This window comes from Ammospiza nelsoni, chromosome 7, assembly GCF_027579445.1.
Source record: "Ammospiza nelsoni isolate bAmmNel1 chromosome 7, bAmmNel1.pri, whole genome shotgun sequence".
Classification (NCBI taxonomy): Eukaryota; Metazoa; Chordata; class Aves; order Passeriformes; family Passerellidae; genus Ammospiza; species Ammospiza nelsoni.
Genome location: NC_080639.1, coordinates 16,971,169 through 16,994,707, shown reverse-complemented (window position 1 = coordinate 16,994,707; position 23,539 = coordinate 16,971,169). Strand labels below are relative to the sequence as shown.

The window sequence follows — 23,539 nt, the reverse complement described above, 5'->3', positions numbered from 1 at the left end:
AAAGGGATTGGCCAGTGGCACAGAGACAGGAGAGGTGTTTGATATCCAGTGGCAGACATGGCCTGAACATACAGGCAATCAATTCTCCTAAACACCTGATGGCTCTTTTGCACCAATTCATACATCCACACAGCATCCTGGTTTGCTGTATGCAGAGAATGAGCACTAGTAATTTTATATCTTAAAAATATCTTTATATCTTAATTCTGTGTCCTTTTCCCTGACTGCATCCAGATGTGCAAAAAGACAGTGTATACCCATTGCTGCCTTCAAAGAGAAGAGCCCTTGCCCAGCAGAGCCGATACCTTTCCATGGGACACATGGTCCAGTCCCCATTCCACTGACTATTCCCTTCTTTCTAGCAGTAAATAACACTTGCAGTGCCGTCTGCATGCCTTGGAACGGGCAGACAGAACACATAACTCTCTTCACATCTGATTCCTGTGCAGACTCAGCCTGCAGGGGAAGAGAGGCTGCAGAAGCGTCAGGTCTGTCATGTTCCTGTCTCTGTGCAGTGGGAGTCCCCAAGGTCACAAATTCACACAGACAGGGATGAAAAATAAAAATACTTACTGCTAAAATACTTGGGTTGCGCTGCAGTTTGTTGTAAGGACTATATTTAGGTTTCATAGGCTTTCCTGCAACTCTGTCCTTGTGCCTTCGGCTGGAAATGTGCTGAAATAAATATACTCACATTTAATTAGCTCTTTAAACATTTCTACGTTTTGAGTTTGAAATTGATTTATCAGCAGGATATGCCTAAGCCCCTGTTTTTAAGACAAAGTAGGTTCTTTATAGAGAGCAAGGATGAGGTTTGCTAAATTAAACATAATAATTTGGAGCATATCAAATAGAGAATCAGAAACGAATCAAATACAGCATATTTTGTGATTTGAGACAGGGTCTGCAAATTATTGATATTTTGGTTGGTATTTCCTTTTTCCACTTGACAAGCTTTAAACCAGGCAGAGCTGTAGTCACTAGGTCATAGGGGTATTCAGAAGTAAGAGGTAAATTTCCATCTTGCTGATACCGTTCAGTTGTGTAAACAATTCAATATTAGCTAAGGAAGAACCAGTGCCCGGGGATATGTCTACACATGCATTTAAAATTATCTTAGAGCTAACTGAAAAACAGGAATGAGAGGACACAGTCACACAGAACAGCACCATCCAGTCAGAGATTCCCATTTGGGCACCAGAATCACTGCATTTGTATGGGCACAGCTCTGAACCCAGGGCTAATTGGCTCAGAGAACATCTCCATGGGCACACAACAGCCACACTGTTAATGATAATGTTGTTCTACATAATTCAGACATATCTACAGTATTACCCTACTGGTGGTTGTCCCAAACCAATAGATTTGAGTCATGTTTTCCTTCTCACATAGCATTAAACATTATTAGAGCAGCCTGAAAACAGCACCGAAAGATGCATTCAGGGAATCTCAACCCAGAATTTATTATAGTTAGGAGAACAAGATTCAAATCCCTATCTTGAACCACAGAAAACTTTTAAATGAGATCTGCTATACCATTCATGGATACTGACACCTCTGCTTTTACAACTACTAAGCCCATTTTTCCCAACTAAAATAAAAGGTGAACTTGACCTATGATGAAATATTTAGAAATAGTTGTGGGAGACATAAGAAATACTAAGTTCATTCAATATTCACCAACACATCTTCACACAGCGCTACCCTGCACCTACAACGTTGCAATGTAACTTCAACCAACAAAGAGCTCCAGATACATGCAAGTTACCTGCTTAAGCTGAATTTCTGAATTAACATGGACATCACAGATTTCACAATGGAACGTCTTGTTCTGCAGTCCTGAGCCTTTGCTGCCATTCTGCACCTTCATTCGGGACCCAGGCCGGGGGTAGGACTTGATGGGACCAGCACCATTCCGAGCTTCAACCATGGTCTTGTGCTTGGAGCCTGATGAGCAAGGAGATGCAGGTGAGCTCATGATCAGCAGCACAAAACATTCTCTCAGCCTTGGGACTTAGTTACACTTATCTTCAAGACAGAATGGTTAAAGCCACCACAGACTGGGACTAATGATCTCTCTTGTTTCAGTCACTGTAGCTCCTGTGTCCTTGATCTAAAGGCAAGCCAGAAGGCTTTGTGCAAAAAAGGGAACAGCAGGCATGCTGGACCACTCTGTTTGGGGCAGTGTGTGACTGGATGGCCAAAGTGTTTGCCGCTTATTCTTTTGCCAAATTCCATAGAGCCAGTGAATAGCAGAAAATGGTATTAGCCAACACTGGGACAGGAACCACAGCAATCCCTCAAAACCTGCCTAGGAACTGTAATACTTCAATAAATATCCTCTGATTCAGAAGAAACGGCTGCTTTACCCATTTCAAGAATGGATTACAGCTGTAAAACCAGCTTCAATGGCTTGTTAACAAGCCTTACATCACCAGCACGCCATAAACAGACAGAGCACACTAGGGATTGCTGCTTGTGGCCCAAAAAAACACTCATAACTAATCTTCAATAATCAGGAGATACTATGACATTTAGGAAACCTAATGAGCCCATTCTAAAATTATTTTTAAAAAACAAATAAGAAGTAAATTACTGTAAGCTTTTCCAGCAAAATAACAGATACTAATGATAATGACAAAAAATATGAAAAAGAGAGAACACTGGCATTTTAGAAACCTTAAGTGTTGTAGAAACCACTATGATCTTACTGTGATGCTCAGTGTGAAGGGATCTGATTAGTTAACATGAACTGTAGGGATTTTGTCAACTATAAGTTTAGAAAGTACTTGAAGAATAGTTAAAAAAAATTAGAGATTACTTTAATAGAATATCAAAAACCACACAGGACTGCTACTAACAAGATGGGCATTTTAACTTGCTATTGTAAGTTTTAACTAAAAGAAGTTTCAGTGAAGTGTGAAGTGCTACCACCTTGGAACATTGAATTTTAAAAATGTTAGCACACAGCTGACTTGTACCATATGGATACTCACCTGTATTGTGGGCTTCTAGTTGTGAAAGGGAATTCACAGCCACTTTGCATAATGAACAGTAAAGTAGTTTTTTGGCTTTTTCCTCTTCTGACTCAGTGACTGTGTTAGCAGCTCCATTGGTGCTCTTGGAAGATGAGGCAGGCGCTGCAGGCACCCCTCCAGGTTTGGGAAGAAAAGGATCCACTTCTGTATTGGACTGCTGACTCACACTGTTGGGTTTTTCATTCCCTTTATCTTCTAAAAGAAACAAAATCCATCTGTTGTAGTTTTATGCCACACATACAAAAAGCATACAGTAATAGTCCTGTGGGTTTAGTAAACATAACACAACAGGGGGCTAATTTATCTCATTTTATAAAAGAGAGCAGCATCCTCGAAATCTTGTTAAAAGTCCTGCCATGAAATGTGTGTAATTTGACAAAAAGGGGTGATTTTCCTGTTTTTAAAGTTACCAGTGAATACCAACAAGTTCACCAAATTCCTGCCAGCTGCTGTTGTGCTGCAGGCACGGCCAGTTGAAAGGAGCCCAAGCAATACCAAAGGAAGCCAGGTTTAAGCACTGGACAGCACACAGAAACAAGCAAGGCTTTGCATTGGGAATTAAAAAATATTTCTCAAAAGGTTTACAGTTGCCTTTGGAAGGGCTTGAGTTTCTCAAAGACACTGGGAGGACACTGAAAGGCTCTACCACCATTTTAACATACATCCCTTGTTTCAGTTCCAGGAGTTATGGTACTACACATGAACACAGTTGCTAATAATTTTAGGTTTTTCCATGAACAACTCCTCATATATTTGTGGATCATAGGTGGCTTCTGTGTGCATTCAGTGCATTCCTTTATCACTTCACAAGCATGAGTCAATCATCTGTGTTCCTATGAGGCAGGTAGGCAGGTATTACTCCATTTTGCAGATGGCCATCAGAAAACGAGAGATAAAATGTCCCAGCTATGCCTACAGAGAAACTTTGTGCCAGAGCCAGTATTTAAATGCTCCCCGCTTACATGCTGCCCCTCAAGGGCTCATTGCATTTGAAGCTGTTCAGCCGCAGGCTTTGTGACCACAAGCCATATAAGCTGCCAGCAGTAAAACAAGCTCTGTCCAAAACAAACACGGGATGGGAGGGGGACAGTGCAGGGGTGCTGGTATGAGCAACCCCAACAAAACAGACATGAGAAATGACTGAATATGTGTCACTTTGAACAACTGGAATCAAATTTCATCATCTAAGCAAGTACAACATCTACATAAGAGCAGCCTCCCCATTTGAAACCCATGGCTTAATTTGAAATAGAGTTGAACTGACTAGAAAAACTAGGCTCTATTTGAGCATTTATTTTTTAACATGGACCATGTTTACAGCTACCAGACTCTGTCTTAACATGCCTTTGTGTACCAGGCCAAGACTGTGCTACCAAGAACTATGAACACAGGATTATACCCACTCAAGCAAGCACTTGAGAGTGTGTATGAGCTATGAATAGCCATCCTGAAACTAACCCCCACAGTTGTTGGCATATTTCCCAGAAGTGCATTGCAGTACATCAATTTTAGATTGTTATAAACCAGGAGAAAGAAAATTCTAATAAAAGAACTATTATTTTTTAAAACACCAATAAAAATATTTTGAAATTACACAATATGAACTATATTAAACATTGAAAATAATCAAGTACAAAGACTAATATTATGACCAAATTAATGTTAAAACCAGATTCTGAAGGTGTTTTGATTGACAAAGTACGACAAAAGAAACTGATGTTAAATTGTACTTCATAGGCTACTCAGCTTTAATTTCTCCATAGTAATAAGTCACATCTGCAAAAATCTAGAATACTTTATATGACTTATGAGTCTTCATTAAATACAGTTTCAATAAATAGCATTTGCTAACATTCCAAATTCAAGAGTTTTCCATATGGAAAATTCTCAGAGGTGCTAACATCTACAAACGAAACACAATGAGCAGCTGCAATTGCAAATTTACATTACTGAAAAATAGAATTGTTGTTGTTTTTGTTTTTGTTCTATGCAATATTATGCCAAACTGCAAAAGGCATAACACCAGGATATATGTGAGCTGAAACGGAATAAAGGAAGGTTCCACAGGATTTTGCATTTCAGGCCTTAAAGGAAAAATACACCTACAAAACTGCCGGCTGTATGTTAACATATACCAATTACACTTCTAGTTTGGCTTTGGGGGTTTTTTATGTTGTTCCCCACCTATTTTTTTAAATGTAAGGATAAAAATTTGGTGCTTTTGAAACACCTCCTGGAGACAGAGATCATCACCCCTGTGCAACAAGCACAGTGCTTACCCTCCTGCCCACAGCCCCTGCCTGCACTGATCTCAACACTGACCACAACAAGAGGGAGCAGACTTTATTGGTTTTGCCATCAAGAGTCTGTGGAGTAAGATCTCAAGATATGAAAGAAGATCCATTTTACATGGGCCACCAATTACCATCACAGAGTGATGGTTTTCCAGTGCTGAATTTAACAAATGATTGAAAAAATTACAGATCTCATTTCCCACTTCTCCTCACTTAGCTAGCCAACAGCTGATGTAGTATGTTGATTTTTATAATACTCCCCAGATTTACAGTGTTTTCACTATTCATATTCCAACAATTCTACAGTATACACACTAACAAGAAAACTTCTACAAAACCAGAGGGAAGTTACCAGCATGCAGCTGGGCTCAATTCTGCCAGTATTGCTGCTTTTAGAAAGAACCTCAGTTCACATAATAATTCCATCATTTGGAAAGCTTCCTGACACAAATAAGCTCTTCATCGATGGGGGTGTATAAGGAGAGACATACTACCCTCTATGAATTAATGTTTCCTTCCACCATTCTAAATGTTTAATGCAGAACATCTTCAAAGATCATCATTATAAAGGTTATTATACAGTTGAACTCCCACAGAAAGTACAGGGAGCTAAGTGCGTATTTGTCACTGCAGTGGGCCCAGAGCTGCATTTTCCTGGCTTCTAAAATCAGAAAATTGCGCTTCTCCAAATGGGCTTTTGATAACAGCTTACTGTTTCAATCCACATAATTCAAAACACCATTACTTACAGTTTTATGTTTAAGACAGAAATGCCAACTATTCAACAGTGTGAAGCACAGGAAATGCAAATTGCATGTCTATACAAAGCACAAAGACGATTACTGTTTTATTTGCACTTATAGCACAGAGCTAACAATATCTGCATGCAGAAATCAAAAAATGGAACTGTTAATGCTGCCTGCCTACCCATACTTCCCAACTATCACTACCTTATAAAATAGATGTGACTTGTGAGATGCAGTTGTAGGATTCCAGCCCTTTTGCTATATCTGAAGGTATTATTGAAATAGGCTCAGATTTGCTCTAAACTCCACCTGGCTCACGACCAATAGAGCCAGGCAGAGCCCAAAGGAGTGCAGGAGTAAGTCCATCCTGCCTGGACCATGGGCACACCAGTTTCTGCTGCACAGCTTAGCAGAGCACAGCTGGCGCATGAGACCAGGGCAGTACCAGCCTATTGCCTGAAGGCAGTAGCTGTAATTCAACCTGCATCAGGGTCAGGCTGAAACACTCAACCAAAACTCAAGTGCAAGAAGCTAATTTAAAATCTAACTAGTACTTTTTACCTATGTTCATTTTCCATGCAGAAAAGCCATATTTCATGTGTCTTAAATTCCTTTCTTAAATTCCAGAAAAGTAAATTGATGATTCAGGTTCTTACTGAAGCCTGGATTTATTTTGAAATAGAGCCCAGGGAAAATAACTAAAGCAAGCTAATTAAGTATTGCTTTGGGCTTGGTAATATTAATGCTTTTCTCATCCATTGCATTGTTTTAATTCTGCTTTGAAGTTGTTTTCACATATTTCTGCTTGTTTGACTCATTCTTGTGTCAGCGCCATGTTAAAATTCAAGACTCATTTATCTGATCAGTATTGCCTCATTTTGAGTACCAAAGCCAGGACACTGCAGGGCAACACCTCACAGAGTCAAACCCACAGGTTCTATTGCTTCACTTCTACAGCTGAAGTGACTCACTGACCTTGGCAGGTCACGCCACTCTCACTGCAGTTGATGTGGTGTAGGGAATAGGTCCTACCCATTATTGGTTTTTTTTTTTTTGAGTCAGTGATGCTTTGGTGCACATTAGAAAAAAGTTTCATTTGGACTTCATAAACAAATCACAAATGCTATTTTCAACAATAACAAACAAAAAAGTAACTTAATATTCAGATCCTTAATTCAGAATTTTACACTCTTGATAAAACTAAAACAAATGTGAATTTAAAACTTCTGTATAGATTTAGAAATCCGATAAAGATTTTCAGTATCAAAATATTCAATGCTACTTACGCCCCTCAACATGCCTATCTGCCCAGTTTTTACCACTGATGATACATAAAATATCTCTACAATCAAGTTCTGTTCCACAGCAGATTGTTCAAACAGCAGTTAGAATTAAAATATCCAAGGTACTGATGGTATGTGATACACTTGCAAGAACCCTTCCCAATACATGTGCTAAAAGCTTTCAGACATGAAGTTCTGCTATGATCCCAACAACCCTTACAAAATTGTCAGGTTTTCAAACTGTAAAATTTTCTGCTGTATGTAATAAATAAATTTGCTCTTGCTGTAACAGTAACAGAACTATATTCCAATTACTGAAAATACATATTTTGTGTGTGTCTTCATGTAATAAAAAAGTATAACTTTGCATTTGCCTGCTTCTCCTCTCCACCAGAAACTGGGACTACTGTGCACATTCTGTGCTGAAGGCTGGGCACACAGAGAGGGAAGGATCCTGGGACTAAGAACACTGCCCAGCACTGGCTGTGATGCAGCTGGCTCTGCACTGGGAAGAGATCACACTGTGCTTACAGCCACCCACTGCCCAGCTTCAGCTTCACACCTTCCCTTTGCCACATCCTTCACTGCTTCCCCCAGCTCCAGGCACTGAGCAGCAGCTGTGCACAAAGCGCTGACAGCAAAAGGGCAGCACAGCCACTGCAAAGTGGCCACTGCTGCTCTACAACCCTGCACTGAAGCTCTTTTGTGAGCTTCACTCATTTGCCATCCTAGGTATAGAAATCTGATTTTATATTTCTTTTACCTGCTTGCACAACAGTGCACATTACCAAGTTAGAAGAGATCATAATGGAAAAATTACTTTTGGCAGTAAAATGTTAGTTATTCTCCATTGCAAAGGTAAAAAAATAGTAAAAACATATGTGTCTTCTCTTCTTGAAAAACATGAAGGAAAGAGCCACGCAATATCCAGTGCAATTTCCAGTCTAAACCAGTCACATATTTTTTTCCTGTGTAACTCAGTCACTGCATGGTTATCAGGGCCATAAAACCAGTGAGCACAACTGATGCACAGTTAGGGGCAAAGCCTTTGGGTCAATCAGCCTTGTTTATGGTGGAGACTTACGATAATAAGATAAGGCCTTATAAGGTGCCTTATAATAATAAGATAATAATATAATAATAACAATACCACATCACTGCTGAAAGAACAACCTTTTAAAAAAAGGACTGCTTGGTGATCCTCTGCATTTTCAACTGATTTCTAACTAGGTCACTTCCTATGGAAGCTAAAATCCAAAGTGATTTCTGAAAGTAAATGTTAATATTTTATTTTTGGGATAAAGATTGTCTTGTGATGATCTTGAGTCCACATCAGTTGTGCTACAGGGAGCTGCTATTAGTTTGAAGTGCTGATTTTGGAGACTAAGAGACAGTCTGAGGAAAAGCAAACATATCTCCCATACCGGTAAAGCTGAACTGAGCGAAGCAGATTATCAGGTTCTCCCTGTAGCTTCAACAGCTCCATATATGCCTGTGAATATTGGGCTGCATTAAAGAACTTTTGTAGCATAAAGTGATTACAGAACGGAAAAAGGAACTCCATGAGATTGTCAGAGTGTTAAATATTCTTGCCCTGAACAACTACATAGTAAAAGTAAAATCAGTTGCATTAATTTCACTAGTAGACAATCCAAGAAATTTTGCTGAAAAGTTTATCAGTGAAACTCTATTAGCATCCATAAACAAAATGTAAAAATTTGTCTGTTGAAAAACAAAATTGTCAGTTTAAATTTGACATGCTAAATGCTTGGCACATGTGAAATAAATCTAAAAAGTAAAAAATTTAATTACACTTTTTCCCACACTTCACAAAATATGCCCACTGACAATGCTAAAGATAGGTGTGTTACTCAAAAAGTTACTTAACAGTTACCAGTTGACCTCTCTGTTCCAAGCTGTCTGCACACAGAAGAAGCTGTTCCCCAGACAAAACGCTCAGTTTAAGGGCAGAGATGAGCCCTGCAGACAGGTATGAAACCACAGAGAGACACGACAACCAGTCACTGACACAGGCACATTGTGGCAGTCAAACTGCTCACAAGCATTTTCCTGTTTTTCAGTGCATCACAGCAAAAGAGAAATTTTTAAAGGCGAGAATGAAAGAAGTAAGTTTAGCATCTGATTGCAGGGAACTCTTTACAAATAAGTTCAGGCAAAGCAGGAAACTGTATCAGAAGCTGGTTTCAAATGGCGTTGTGTGGTTCAAGACAACATTTAAAAGTGTATTACGAAAGACATACAAAGGTATGGAGAGCTTTGAAAGTGAAGGACATAAATCCAGAGAGAGAAAAATCAATACCTCAGAAATATTGTAATAATATTTGCAGCATTTAAACCAAAAACCATTCGAGAGATCACAGTCAAAGAGATAAGAAGCCTGGCTGAATGTAATTAAGGGAGATGTTAAGAAACTACAACAAAATAAAATCAAGGTGGGGAAAACTGATTTAGTCACACTGAACTTGTAGGACTGCCTAACCAAACATTAGGATCTACACTGGAACATAGTCCTGGGGATAGAACAAGAACACCCACAAATAATTATATTAGAAACAAGAGCTGTTGTACATCTCCTTGGCCTGAAATAAGATTTGAATGGAGGAGATCATAAGTGACTGAATTACCAGGATGAAAAGAAGGGGCTCTTTCAGTGTATTAGCAGAAAAGTTACTGAATAGAAAGTCAGACAATAGCTCCAATAAGAAAAGCAGGTTTCAAAACACTGCTCTTCACAGAAAGCTTTTTCTTCTGGTTCACAGTGCTAGCTATAGAGGAATACACAAACACACAATTAATTGTTGTTCTTATGATGGAAAAGATGAACACTTAGAGTAATATATGCTGTAAAGACAATAGCAGGATGACAATTAAGTTACTAGAGGTCACAACCTTTACAGATTTGTAAGTACTCTATTCCTGCATCTCAGCACCACTCACAAAACCCCCTAACAAAACAAACAACAAAGAGCATTAGATTATTTCTTCACATGCATTAAGATGGAGTTAGCAAACTTGGATAAGGTATTTCAAAATAAGTTTTGTTCTATCTGCACATTTGCTGAATAATGAGACTCTAATGGCTGTCAGACAAAATACCTACTTTCTCACCAGTTGTGCAGTCTACTGAGAAATGAGGCTGAAAAACCCGTAGGGCTCTGTTCTAGAAAAATTCCACTGCAAACCTACATGCAAATCAGACAGCACAGTGTATCTATTAACCCTTTGGTTGCTTTTCATTTTTTGTAAAATGTGTTTTCTTGTACTTCAGGCAGGTATGAAAAAGAGTTAAATTTTACATAATGAAATAAATCAGTCTGACACATGCTGAAGAGAACAAATTTAGTCTCTATACAAAGATGAGAAAAAAATGGAAGTTATAAATATAAAGCTTTTCTTCTCAAACACAAATGTGCCCTCAAATAAGCTGCAACATATTTTCTCAAGATACTGAAGCTAACATCAGGAAATGTCTGGATGGCTGCGCAATATTAGGTGAACTTGGTAGCTAGAATGATTATTTGCTTAACTGCATCACTACTCTTCAACAGGGTGAACCCAAATATCCTTTTTTACTTCAGAAGTATCACTTGCATGGCTGTGTTACAGCAGTGATGCTGACAATTTCTTAGATACTTTATTTCTGATTTGGCATACCAAAGGATGCCAAAGGATGCCTCTTACAAGGGAACCTGCATTTTCTTCAGAGTATGAAAATAATTCTGCTGATCTGAATAAAGTTAAAAAAAGGTTTGCTCCTGCAATTTTGGTTGGATTTAATTTTTCTGAAAGTGGACTGTTGAGAATTAGAAAATATTCAGAAGTACATGTAGCTCTGCAAGTGTAAAACCTTGCCTTGCAAAATCCTGTACCTATTTGTACCTACACCTTCCTGAGCTGAAAGTTCCTGCTTCTTTAATTACTGGGTTGTCAGCGGTGATCCTGCTGTATTGCCTATGATTTTTAATCAATTATTTACACATTTGGAGATTCTTAGGGAATTGGTTTATGTTGGCTGGCTAGTGCTTGTTTTACAAGACAAGATCAAGAAAAATCTGTATGCACTCACCAGCAGGGGAAGGAAAAAAAAAAAAAAAAAGTTGGTACATACATATAAAACATAGAGTAAAATAACTGAAAAATTGTTATGTATCAACAAAGGGCATTTCAAAAGCCTCTTATTTCATACTTCAACACAATGCAATTTCTCAGTGCAAAAGCTACAGGAATAACAAGGGTTGATTTTGTACTGTTTTTGTTAGTCAAAATGCCGGTGTGTATGCAAGACTTCTAGAGAAAACAAACTTTGAACACTCAAGGCCATTTGCATTGTGCCTCTATGTCATCTGCTGATCTTAATGATATTTTACAGAATGCACATTGTATCAGACTTCTCTTTGCCTAATTTGAAAAAACATTATCACAATTCCCAGCTTCCTCCTCCTCTAATTTTTAGACCTGTTACTTGTGGAGAAAATCAACTTGTCTACAATGCAGAGCAATTTCCTGGTGTACAATGCCAATATCTATGTATTTCTCAGTGACATGTTGACAAGTTGGGAAAACTATCACTAGAAGTTTTTTCATAAAACTCAGAAATATCAATAGTACTACAGTGCTGGCAGCTGAAAACAAGGAGTATCTAAAACACAGATAGCAAGTGTGAATGTTAATTTAAAGAGTATCCATAAACTGAGATGATGTTAAAGCTCAGTCTTCCTGTGTCCTGTTGCTTTATAGCCAGGCATATTTACTTTCATCTTTTCTGAGCTATGCCAGTCTGTTTGGGCTGGGATAGGAAAATTTGTGAGTTGGAAAATTTTAATACAGTGTGAGTAAAGCTTGAAATGCAGTATAATATTTGCTATTACAAAATATATGGGTGAAAGCAAATGTTTTTGTGAACTATAAACTTACCTTTTTCTGGCACCAGACATCTATTATTTTGAAAATATTTTACACTCCCACTCCAAATTCTGCTACATCTATTTCTGACATCCTGGAATGCAAACTTATAGTATTGCACTGTCTTTTAAACTTTAATAATGCAAGAATGCTTAGAAAAATAACTTTCAAAGATTATAAAAAGCATACAGTATTTTACTCAGAGATCCTTCACTTCTGCTTAGTCTCAGTTCATCATCTCAGCTGTGCATTGGCTCCACCATTTATGAATCTGAAATATATCACTAGAAACATATTTCACTTGCAGCTTGTGCAAAACAAAAATCTTAAAACTCTATACTCAGATGCTGAAGTGCTTTAGAACTTAATATGAAATTTATGGTCATCTAAATAAAAGAATCAAGGAGAACTGACACACTCTGCAAGTACATTCTCATGGGCCTGTGTCTGAACTGCTCGCTCAGTACTTGCCCAGGCAGAACAGCAGTTAAAGCCAGTTATGAAACACTCATCTTCATTTCAGTTAAATGACATCTGTAATTGTGCATCCTCACCCACTTCTGTAGCAGGCTTGCCTGAGGACTGTGAGCATTCAGTCGTGCCCTCAAGGTCTGACGAATAAATTGTATTTCAGATATAACTTGTCTAACTGACACTAAAATATTTTCACTCTCCTTGAAAGCAAGTAATAAGGAAATAATGAGTAGCCTAATGTTTGCATAAATAATTTTTCTACTATAAGAAATGAAGTAGATTTCCCCCTTCACTACTGAAGCAGCATTTTTCCTGACCCATTCTTTTATATTTGGTCACTAAATTCATTCAAGGACTCAGAGAAAAGGAAAAAACTTAAATTTTGCAACTTCAACACAGCCTTTAACTTCACACAACTGAACACAGAGAAAACTTTATTCAACGACCAATTGTATGAATAATCACCAGAATCCTGTTATTTATTCTCTGGTACCAGTGAAAAATAGACATCTGGTACCAGAAGAGCTGCCTTTTTTCCTTAGGAATATGTTGCTTCAATATGTACTGTGAAAGTATTAAATATAATTGAAATTATTCCTCCCAGGGTTGTTAAAAAACCCAACAGAACCAGCAGGTATCTTTTTAGCAAGTTATATTGTTATTTCATACTCACCTTACTATCATTCCCTTATGACATCATCCTATTAAAAACATCCTCTCAGGATATTCAATAGGCAATCCTATATTTGATCATTAACAGAACAAACAAGAAAAACAGATGCCTGATTTCAGAGTATTAAAGAGGTGCTGAAAGATTCAATGTATGTGAAAGGATTCTTTAAATGACAAAATATATCTAGCTAAAAAAAAATCCCAGCAGCTGAAGCATCCCTGGCCCTGCTCCCATTGTCCAGCAACAGCAGTAGAGTCAGTTCTGCTGGGCCAAATGCCTATCACTACTTCTCAAAGAAAGAAAAACTTTGTATCATTTTAAGAATGCTGGTAAAAAAATGCTTTGAAATTCATGTTTTTAGAACTTGAGTAAGTTGAATTACTAGAGGTATTTAGTTTTAATGATACAGGACATGAGCGCTCAGGCACAGAGCAGAACATCCAAAAGAGTCTTATTTCATCTTACAATATATTTTTGATCCAAAGCTTATGCTTATTTTACTGCAAGAAAAGCAAAACTTTATCATTCCTTCCAAGGAAAATCCTGGTTGCATATATTTCTGATTGCTACAAAAACTGGAGAGAGAAGAGAATTTTGGCCTTTTCCAGTTTGAACAAGAATTGCAACAGCTCATCAATGTACATGTGTCAGCTGCAGAGCTTGTTTCTCAGTTAATGGCACCTATAATCAGTTTTCAGTTGAGGTGCAGAATTTGAAATGTGCTAGCATTACAGACAGACCAAAGACTTCCCAGGAGCTTATCAACAGCAAAATACACAGTATGACTGGTTTTCCATTCAGATTTAGACACACAGAAAGATGAGGTTTGAATATCCACTTTTCAAAAGTATGAACACTACGGCTGGCAGGGAAGAAGGTTGGGATCTTTAAGCACTTATTATAATGATTTCCTGTTCACAGACTTTGACTTGCTAATTTTTCTTTTGGCTCACCTTTCATCCTAAAAGTATAACCCAAACTGCAACTTCCTGAAAGTGTGGTTGAAACAACCTGCCAGAAAAGGCTCAGAAGCTATTTACTATTAAATGAAATACAGGCATTGCATGTGCCATGGATGTAAGTACACATATGGCACTTGCAACAGTGTAACTGTGATAAACTTATGATCATTTATTAATAATATTTTCTATTATCAATTGTAAAAGCACTGTAGTCAAGCAGAAAATTCTATACAGTGCTATTACCTCTGTTTTGGGGTAGAGTGTCAACAGATGGCAATATAGAAGGATCTTCATATAGCTGAATCAAAACACTGACTCAAAAAAGAACAAAGCTTACCTCAAAGAATGCAATGGAAAAATGCCCTTGAAGTGCCTCTCCTTGGTGGCTGATCCAGACTGAATTTACTACTTAGTTGACCATAAACGAATACCTTTATCTAACAGGAATATGCCTGTGCTTAGCAGGCACTATCTGAATCCACATAAACACAGATGCATGGTTATTTTATGGAGTTCAGCTTCAGCAGAACTCTTTATGTCAGCATAAATGTGAAGAACTGATGAGGCTCATCAGTAGCTTTTGAAGGAGGCCAGACAAAAGCACCAGCATCTTTGAAGGGCATAAGGCAGAACCTCTAAATGCCAAACACATCCTTGTCCTGTTCCTCTCTTGGAGCCTCTCCCTATCCCTGCCCCACCCTCAAAATTCAACTTTGTCACAACCTGATTCGAGGTCTAGAGGACTTTGGTACATTACATGAAATATAAGAATAATTAGAAGCATTGTGCGTTTGAGGTCCTTGTGGTATCTGTGTGACAAATAACCTCAAATTTCCCAGGACAAATACACTGCAGTTCAGCTGGGGAGGTTATACGTCTCTGGCTCCTAGCTACTTATATGATATAGGGATCATATAAGAAACAGTTTATTTGAGCTATGTAAAAAAGCCATTCCTTTGAAATATGTGCAAAACAAGGGCATAAATGGAAATAAATGTTAAGGTGAAAAGAGATTTTGCTACGAGATCTGGTATCATTTTTTGCATTAGTCCAAGTAAAGAGTTTCATATGTAAAGGTTTAGAATTTGAGCAGTGGCAGAATGATTTTTAACATAAGCAATGAGAGCAAGATGAGTAAGGGAGTGTCCTGATGGTGGACTCATAAAATAAAAACTGAGCCCTCCATTGGGACATTTCACCTCATTGCTGTTTGATGAATACACAGCACTGGCAATGGGGACTGGAGAAATCCAACCCATGATAAGCTTCCTGAGTAAACGTGATTCAACATGTTGCACACTACTTTAAGAATAAAAGCAGTTTTGTTGTGAAAGCATTACACAGAGAGCCGTTGATGAACTAAAACCCAGAGACAAGACCACAAGGTCAACTTTTCTAAGTCTGATATAGCTTGGAGTTGCCAATCCTACCTAATGGGACAACTAATTACCATATTCCTGCCAGCTGAACAAAATGGGGTTTCATAGACCATCCAAAGGGTATATCTCTACCTACTAATTCCCAAGTACAGTCTTCTGCTCTTCTGCAACAAAAATTGAACCTGAAATACCCATACCTATCATTTCACAAATGGGCATGAGGCCAATAGAGCATACAGTGAATGATCAAAGGCCAAAAATTATCTTTTATAATCTGAAATATGATTTTGACTCTTGAGTAGTTTAAAACAGCTGCATTTACTTTCTAATTTTCATATCAAAGCAAAATGCAAAGAAGTTGATACCACATCATTTGTATGCTTCATTTTGAACTATTTATTTTGATGTAGAAGCAGGATCAAAGAATTCCTCTTTGCTTGATAAGTAAACAGTGACATTTCAATCCAGTAATTATCATATGCATTCCTGAAGGATTCATCACTGTAAGCATCTAGACTATGCTGACCTGGGGTCACAGACACTATATTCTATTGCATTCTTAGAGCTGTATTTAAACCACACTTCAAATATTCTAAACTATGTTAGGTACTTGTTATTACCCTTGCCCTTTCCTAAAGAAATGCCATAAATATATCTGTCATTCTGTGCAGACATCCTGGAAACCCTGGGCTTCCATTGGGAGGGAAAGGAATCTTTGCCACTGTGCTGAGTTTGCATGGCTAGGCTGTAGTAGTGGGAGGGCTACAGAGGTGGCTCTTGTGAGAAGCTGTCAGAAGTTTCCCTTATGTTTGACAGAACTTGACAATGTCATGCTCACAATGTCATGCTCAGACCACAGTCAGGTCTTTCCATTTGACTGAGGCCACTTTTGCCTGCAGGAGCCTCCATTCTTCTGGAAATATCCCAAAAAACCTCAAAGATTAGTTTAACTTTAGCTCTACCAGCAGCCACATTTCTCAAGCTCAAAGGAACAGCTGTAGAGAGGCCACTGCATCATACATTTTGAAAAATAAGGACTGGATGAATTTGTGTTTTGCCTTTGATAGACTCATCACTTGCTGAGCTAACAGTGAAATTATTTTTCCTATTAGTACTATAGTTACATCTGACAAGTAAGTGTTTTGGACTTCATGCTATGTCTGACTCAAAGAACCCATGGCTCTGTAGCAAACTTAACCTGACATTTTAGTTCAATATTTAACAACTGTTCTGTCTGGAGAGCTCCAAATCATACATCATTATCTCATTCAAAGTGACAGCACATCAGAAGGGGTGCTACTCATGCCTGTTGTGCCCCTTTATTAGCAAGACTTACATAAGAGAATAATTGCAGATTATCAGTTTACTGCAATGCTCCCTACCCTTTCTGCACTAATACCCGTGGAACTACAGCAGATAAAAAAAGATCACAAGAACTTATAACTGTCTTTTCTGTTTAGCTTCTCTTTCTACTCTTCTATACCCTGGAAAAGGACACCAGAAATTATTTACTACTTGATGAACATTTCTCAGCAACTCTCCAAAGTACATTGGCTAAACAGCAGCTTCCCAAGTGGTGGAATTTAATTCTCTTCCTTGATATCATTTAATTTATGTACTTCTAAAACAATTTTTTTCAGATCTACGCACACATACACACTTTCAACTGTCCCATACCGAACACTAATTCCCTGGTCATTCAGGAGGTCAAGCAAAACACAGCTCATGTGGCAGCATCTTTCAGGATAGAGCATAAGCTAGGACTTCTACCTAGGTGCTAGTTTTCATCAAACTTATAGGATTTATAGGACTTTTTTATAGGATTTATGGGATCAAAATCTCTACATCTCTTTTTTGTTTGTTTTTGCACACTAGGCAATAAAGTCAAAATTGTGAAGACACAGCCAGAAAAGAATAAATATAGGAATAGATGATATTACCATAAGTCTCATTTCCTCTGCAAATCAGGATAAAAAAAGAACACAAATACACACATGAACTGAAATTCTTAGCATTAGAGATACTAAGGAAAGTTTTGTAAGGAAAATGAAAATATTCCTAGAAAGTTAATATCTAGTACTAGTACAGAGAATGAAAGCTGTGTTAAAAGATTCAGAAAAAAATGGCATAAGTAGATTTTTTTGCTCCAAAGCAAAAAAACCAACCAAAAAAAAAAGCAAAAAAAAAAAGCCCAAAACTCTACCCAATGGCAACTTAATGACTGCTTTAGTTTAGTTTTATAAGCATTACATTAAGGAGATAAACACATGTCAAAGAATAGATGGGCAATAATATCTGTAAGGGAAACTGCAGCTGAACAAAACTATGGTTTCTTCCAGGTCTGATAAAATCTCTGATCTTCAAGCTGTTACCCATCTCTGTGTTGAGCTTTCCATACAAATACTGAAAATTTGCATCAAGTTCAGGTTTTTTCCTCCCAAACATCCCGTCCTCCGTCCCCTGTACGGCAGTAAGAGGCTCTGAGGAGCCTACTCTCCCCACAGAGAATCCCACTGTTCTCCTGATGGGAAGAAAGCATTTAACTAAATTGCCAGTGGGATTTATTTTTAACGTAGAAACAGTTGCAGTGGTGTAATCCAAAAGACACAGATGGTAATCTGTCTAATTTGTGCAGAGTAATTAATAGCATAACAACACACTGTCAAAACAGGGCAATAAAAAAATATCAAGAGCAGGTTTCCCTTTTGACTGGTTGTATTATTTTATCAAAAACTGAACGTAGATTTTAGATACACTGCAGGGGAAAGAAAAGAATAAATACAATTCAGATCTTAGAGTCTGGCAAAGGAAACATGAAACCGCTCCAGAAGGTTTCTGGAAGAAAAAGATGGAGTTTGAAAAAGATGATGGTACTTTTGCTATCTGGACCTCAACATTTGGCATTGGAGAGGGATGGCATTATAAAATTATGTTACCACAGAAGAATTAACATGTTAAGTCCTCTAAAGTCTTAATTGATATTTTTCTTTGGCTATGGTCTGAGTTCTCACCATGTACACCTGGAGCAGTAACCTATCTTAAAAAATCTATTTTCAATATTTCAGATCGTAAAAATTTACTAAATATTTTAAATCTCTTTCTGTTCAGTAGCCTACCTTATATTTAGATCAATGGCATATTGCTACTGTTTTATAGTAGCATGTCTTGTTTACCTGAAGATGCTACCTGAACTCTGCTCATCTCTCAAAACTAAAATGTGATTTGCTAGGAAAATCAACCCAAAATTTGGCATCCACTGACACTGTTCAGAATCCACAGATAGTTTTGAAATGGCTGTAAAAACAGCAGAATGACAAATAGTCACTGATACTTTTTTTTGAGTTGGATTTTTTTTTTGTCTTTTTTTTGCACATGTCGAAAAACTGTTATTCACCTCATGGCACCTGAGTCAAGATCAGCTCTGGTGAAGAGGATAATAAATGACTCCCTAGGTAGAAGCAAATTTATCAGCAGTAATCTAGTGGACTGACAGTTGGGTAATCCACAGTAGGGGCCTTCTCTTGAATAACACTGTCAGCAAGTTCATGGAAGTCTCCTGTTTCATTCAGTAATACAACACTGACAGAGCAGAAATTTAAGTAATTCTACTGCTATTAGTGTTGCTGACCTTCCTCAGATTACTCATCTGGAAGGTTAAAAAAAAAAAAAAGAAAAAAAAGAAAAGAAGAAAAAAAGTGATGTCGAATCACTAAAGAGCTGTGAGTATTGGGAAATACCCAGGCCACAAGGCTTCACATTTCTTTAGTTGTGTTTTCCCATTAGAGCAAGATTGACTTATTGAGAAAGGAAAAATTTCTTACAAAGTTCTCTTGTGCTTCAGCTAAATATATAACCTCAGAATTCACACTCCACCCACACTCATCCACCACTGCCATAAGAACATCCATACTTTTTAATAGTAAATTTCATAGGTTTTAAAAAAATACACTGTAGCATTCAGGGACACCAGTTATTTCACAGACGTGAAACAGCAATTTAAGAGTATCAAAACAAATCTATTCTGTACAAGCACAGTTAATAGTTTAGAAAAGACAAGTTATGGATCACTATCATGCAACCAACTTCTCTCGTACAAACACACAAAAAAGGAGAAAGTAAAGGATGTATAGAACAAAAAGTTTGCATTGACCTGATTTGTCAGAGATGCTGGCTGCGACTGGCACGGTGGAGCAGCCCGTGTTAACCTTTGCGCTGTCCTTGGAAGAACCAGCTTTGGGCTTGTTCTTCGTTGCCTCTAGAGCTTTGACCTTCTTGGCATGTTTACTTCCTTTGTAGTGGGCCTCGGCCTGGCTCTACAAAGGAGAACAAATCAGGCTCACTTCTTTTTGCACTTGTATATAATACAGTGGATGACAAGGCAGAAAAGTGACACTTTCAATAGTAGGCACCATATTATTCCACCTAAAAATTTTTAATAGCTTTATACTAACACTTTTCATGGATGTAAGTTCTTATATATTAAAATGATAGGATTTTAATGAATACTGCATGTTTTCAGCAACTTGGAAAAAGAGGCTTCAAGATTACATAAAGCTCTGTCACTCCTAATGTAATTCTTTACTTCTATGGCTCTTAAAAGTTTAATGGACTATACAAATGTAAACACATCCAATTCAGAAAGATGCTACTCAATTTTCATGTGGTGTTCCCTAATCTTTATTACTTGCAGTTAGAAAGATGTTCTGTGCTGAAACATGATTAATAACCCATTTCTCCTTCTGTTTGATCTAATACAGATGTCATAAAATACATTCACCTTCATACTAACAGCAACTGAGACAATTGAAAAAATATTACTTCACTGTTAGATGAAAAAAATAAGAGTTAACATGAGGAAACACCATATCTGTAAACTTCAGTAGACCGAAGTAAAACATAGAAAACTAAATACCTGCCAGTCTTTACTGCTTTAAAAATTGCCTTGAATGCTATTTTTTAAATGCTAAGAAAATTGGAACCTGTATGACTGGAGAAGAGGAGCTTTTTAAAATTATTATTATTTATTTATTTTGTCTTAATCTGCCCAAACAGAATAGTGTAAATATCTACTGAAATGTTTACGTCACCTTTGCCTTAAAACTAGCTTCAGAAACTAGGTCAGTGTTTTTGAAGTTGCACAGCTAAAGCTAGGCACATAAATATCTGAAATATCTGCCCATTTTTTTCAGTGATATTGAGTCCTCTTCAATAGTACCATATTCAAGGCAAATCTCTTCATTGTTCCTGACTCTATATAATCAAATGCCTGACAAATCAGGCCACTTTGTTAGAAGCAAAACTAAGGAATTACATACTTAATACAAACTCCAAAGCTTCGAAATTTCAGCTAACAAGTTTAAGTGTTTTTCCTGACTTCTTAATAAATTAATTTACCAAATAATGGGCAAGAAAAAAGTCCTCTCCAAACCAGTCTGTTTTCATTACATTGTACTATTCAGCAATAGCATGGCATTATTAATATTTCCAAACACAATTTTAAAACATTATTTCAGGCATACCACTAGGTGCCTCTATTGAAGGTTACATATTAACCAAAGAAGTTAATATTGTTGTTTACTTCAAATTAAAACACTCAGAGAAAGCATGCTTCTTCTAAGCACATCTTGGCACCTGGCATAAAAAACATCAGTGCAAGTAAACTTTCACTGTGTTCATGCAAATCCACATTCATTCTCTCTTGTCAATCAATTATCTACTACTTTATTTAGTTTGCTGTGTTAAATGAAGCGAGCCATGAAACAAGTCACATGCTTTTTATAAAGAGCAACTATAATATCTAAGATATCTAATATCTTGAACTCCATAAAGAGTGCTGCCATAATGAAGAAAACTGTTTTAAGACCAGCAGAAATGGGCATTACAATACAGTCACCTCGGGACAGCATGTAATAACAGCTTTATCATATGGTAGAGAAGAAGTGAAGAGGAGAAACAGCTGGAGTGGGCAAGAGAACAGACAGCATGTTGGAGTCCTCACACAAGTAACTGGCACCATTAAACTGATGGAGAATTGTTGCTAAAATAGAGGAGTGAAGTTCTTACACACCAGAACTTCTTAAGTGATTTTACAGCCTATGAAACAGTGCTTTGCATCTCAGGACAGTTGTTGTGGGTGCATCTTTCCTTTCACAGGAGATTTTAGTAAGCAAGCATTCAGTAAGAAAGGCTGCTAGATTAGTTTTATTTTGAATTCCTCTGAAAGTGAGATGTCTTTTAAAAACTTTATTATAAAAACAGCAAAGAGTTTACTCACCAATTGCTATTAAAATATTTCTTGATTTTAAAACCTTTGAAAAATTAACACGCATACAAACACAATTTAAGGATTATAAAGAAACAACTAACGAGCTATACCACTAGTACTATGTGCACTACTTAAAGGGACACTTGTCAACTTCTGGGTTGGATCTGTCCAGTTCTGAATGCAGGCAGAGGAGCACAGTCCTGCTTTTGCCCTGCTGTGCCAATGTGCCTTATGAGGCACAGGAGTCCCATCCTGTCTCTCTCCACCTTTGCTGGGTTTTTTCCCATTTCTCTTAAGCTTTGCAGTTGTGACATGACGCATCAGAACAGTGTTTTCCAATAAACTGTTCATACATTGCAGTGTACAAAAAATGGAGCTAAAAATTGGGGTGAATAGATACCCTTTCCATTCCAACACTTTAAAATTTAATAATAGCAAGTAGAAGATTGTCTACTTAAGCATCCTCAAGTTGATGATGTCCCTTTAAATATTTGAACTCTAAACTCCGCGCATATGTGTGCTGTTGATAGGATCATATGCTGCCTGAGGCCAAAGCTATGACATAAGAGACATAAATGCACTCAAGAGAAAGACTTAGTAAGTCAATTGCTTGATATAAGCCTTTCTGCTGATATTTGCAATAATAGTGCCTGCAATATCAGTAACAACCTACTACAGTTTTTGATTCCCTTCATTCAATCCTCATATAGTGTACATGAGACCTGTTGAGAACAAACAAGCCCAGGCAGAATTAAAATTAAGATTGCCATAACAACAAGCAAAGCTTCACGGAATCATGGTGAATGGACTAATTTTTAAGCTTTCCAATTATCACAAAATATCAAATTCACAGCTTTATATGTACGTTATAAGGCTGAAAAGTATTGCTGTGACCAATCTAAGCAAGGGTTTGGAAATGCCACCCTTCTTCAACACTGTTCAAAGTAGGGGGCAGGTGGGATTCTCCAGGTTGGACGTTAAAGTAGTTAGGGGATGCAAAAATCTACCTTTAAAAAATTGTTTCAGAGCCTCACTTTGTCAGTTAAGTAGATAACTATTTGTTTCTGCATTGACTTTGCCAAGTTTCAGGGGCTGGATACTGTTAAACCTTTGGTTTTTTAGACTTTCTCAACTCATCTCTGTTCTGAGAATAGAAACACAGATACTCTTTCCAAGCATGAAGTTAGAGGAGCATTCCTCTAAAGTATGGAAAAGTATGGAAGCAATCTTTCCTAATCACATAAGCACTATTTTCTAGTCCTTTCAGATACACTTGAAGTTCAGAGTTTGCTTTTTTGCACTGTGGGATAAATAATTTGATTCAGCTGCCTTTTGGTAACTGAAATGCTGTATTACCATGTAACATAAACCTTTTTTCTGGAGTTTTCTGGAGTCATAGCAAGCAAAAGGAAAAAGGGCAGCTGAGGCAATCTGAAATTGGAACTCAAGTTCTGATTATTACTGATACCAATTAATGTGATTATGAATCTCCTGATCATTAA

General features: G+C 37.5%; 1 protein-coding gene across 5 annotated transcripts in view; it reads right to left on the bottom strand.

Annotated features, from left to right (window-relative positions):
• Positions 1 to 23,539, bottom strand: part of ZNF385B (zinc finger protein 385B) — a 149,978-nt gene that overhangs the window by 2,508 nt on the left and 123,931 nt on the right. For all 5 annotated transcript variants that reach the window (XM_059476454.1, XM_059476455.1, XM_059476457.1 and 2 more), the window contains 4 exons: positions 19,923 to 20,085; positions 2,997 to 3,233; positions 1,769 to 1,947; positions 574 to 675 (listed from right to left, as the gene is read on the bottom strand). In XM_059476454.1, the coding sequence (XP_059332437.1) occupies positions 574 to 675; positions 1,769 to 1,947; positions 2,997 to 3,233; positions 19,923 to 20,085 (681 nt within the window). The remainder of the gene's footprint in view (positions 1 to 573; positions 676 to 1,768; positions 1,948 to 2,996; positions 3,234 to 19,922; positions 20,086 to 23,539) is intronic.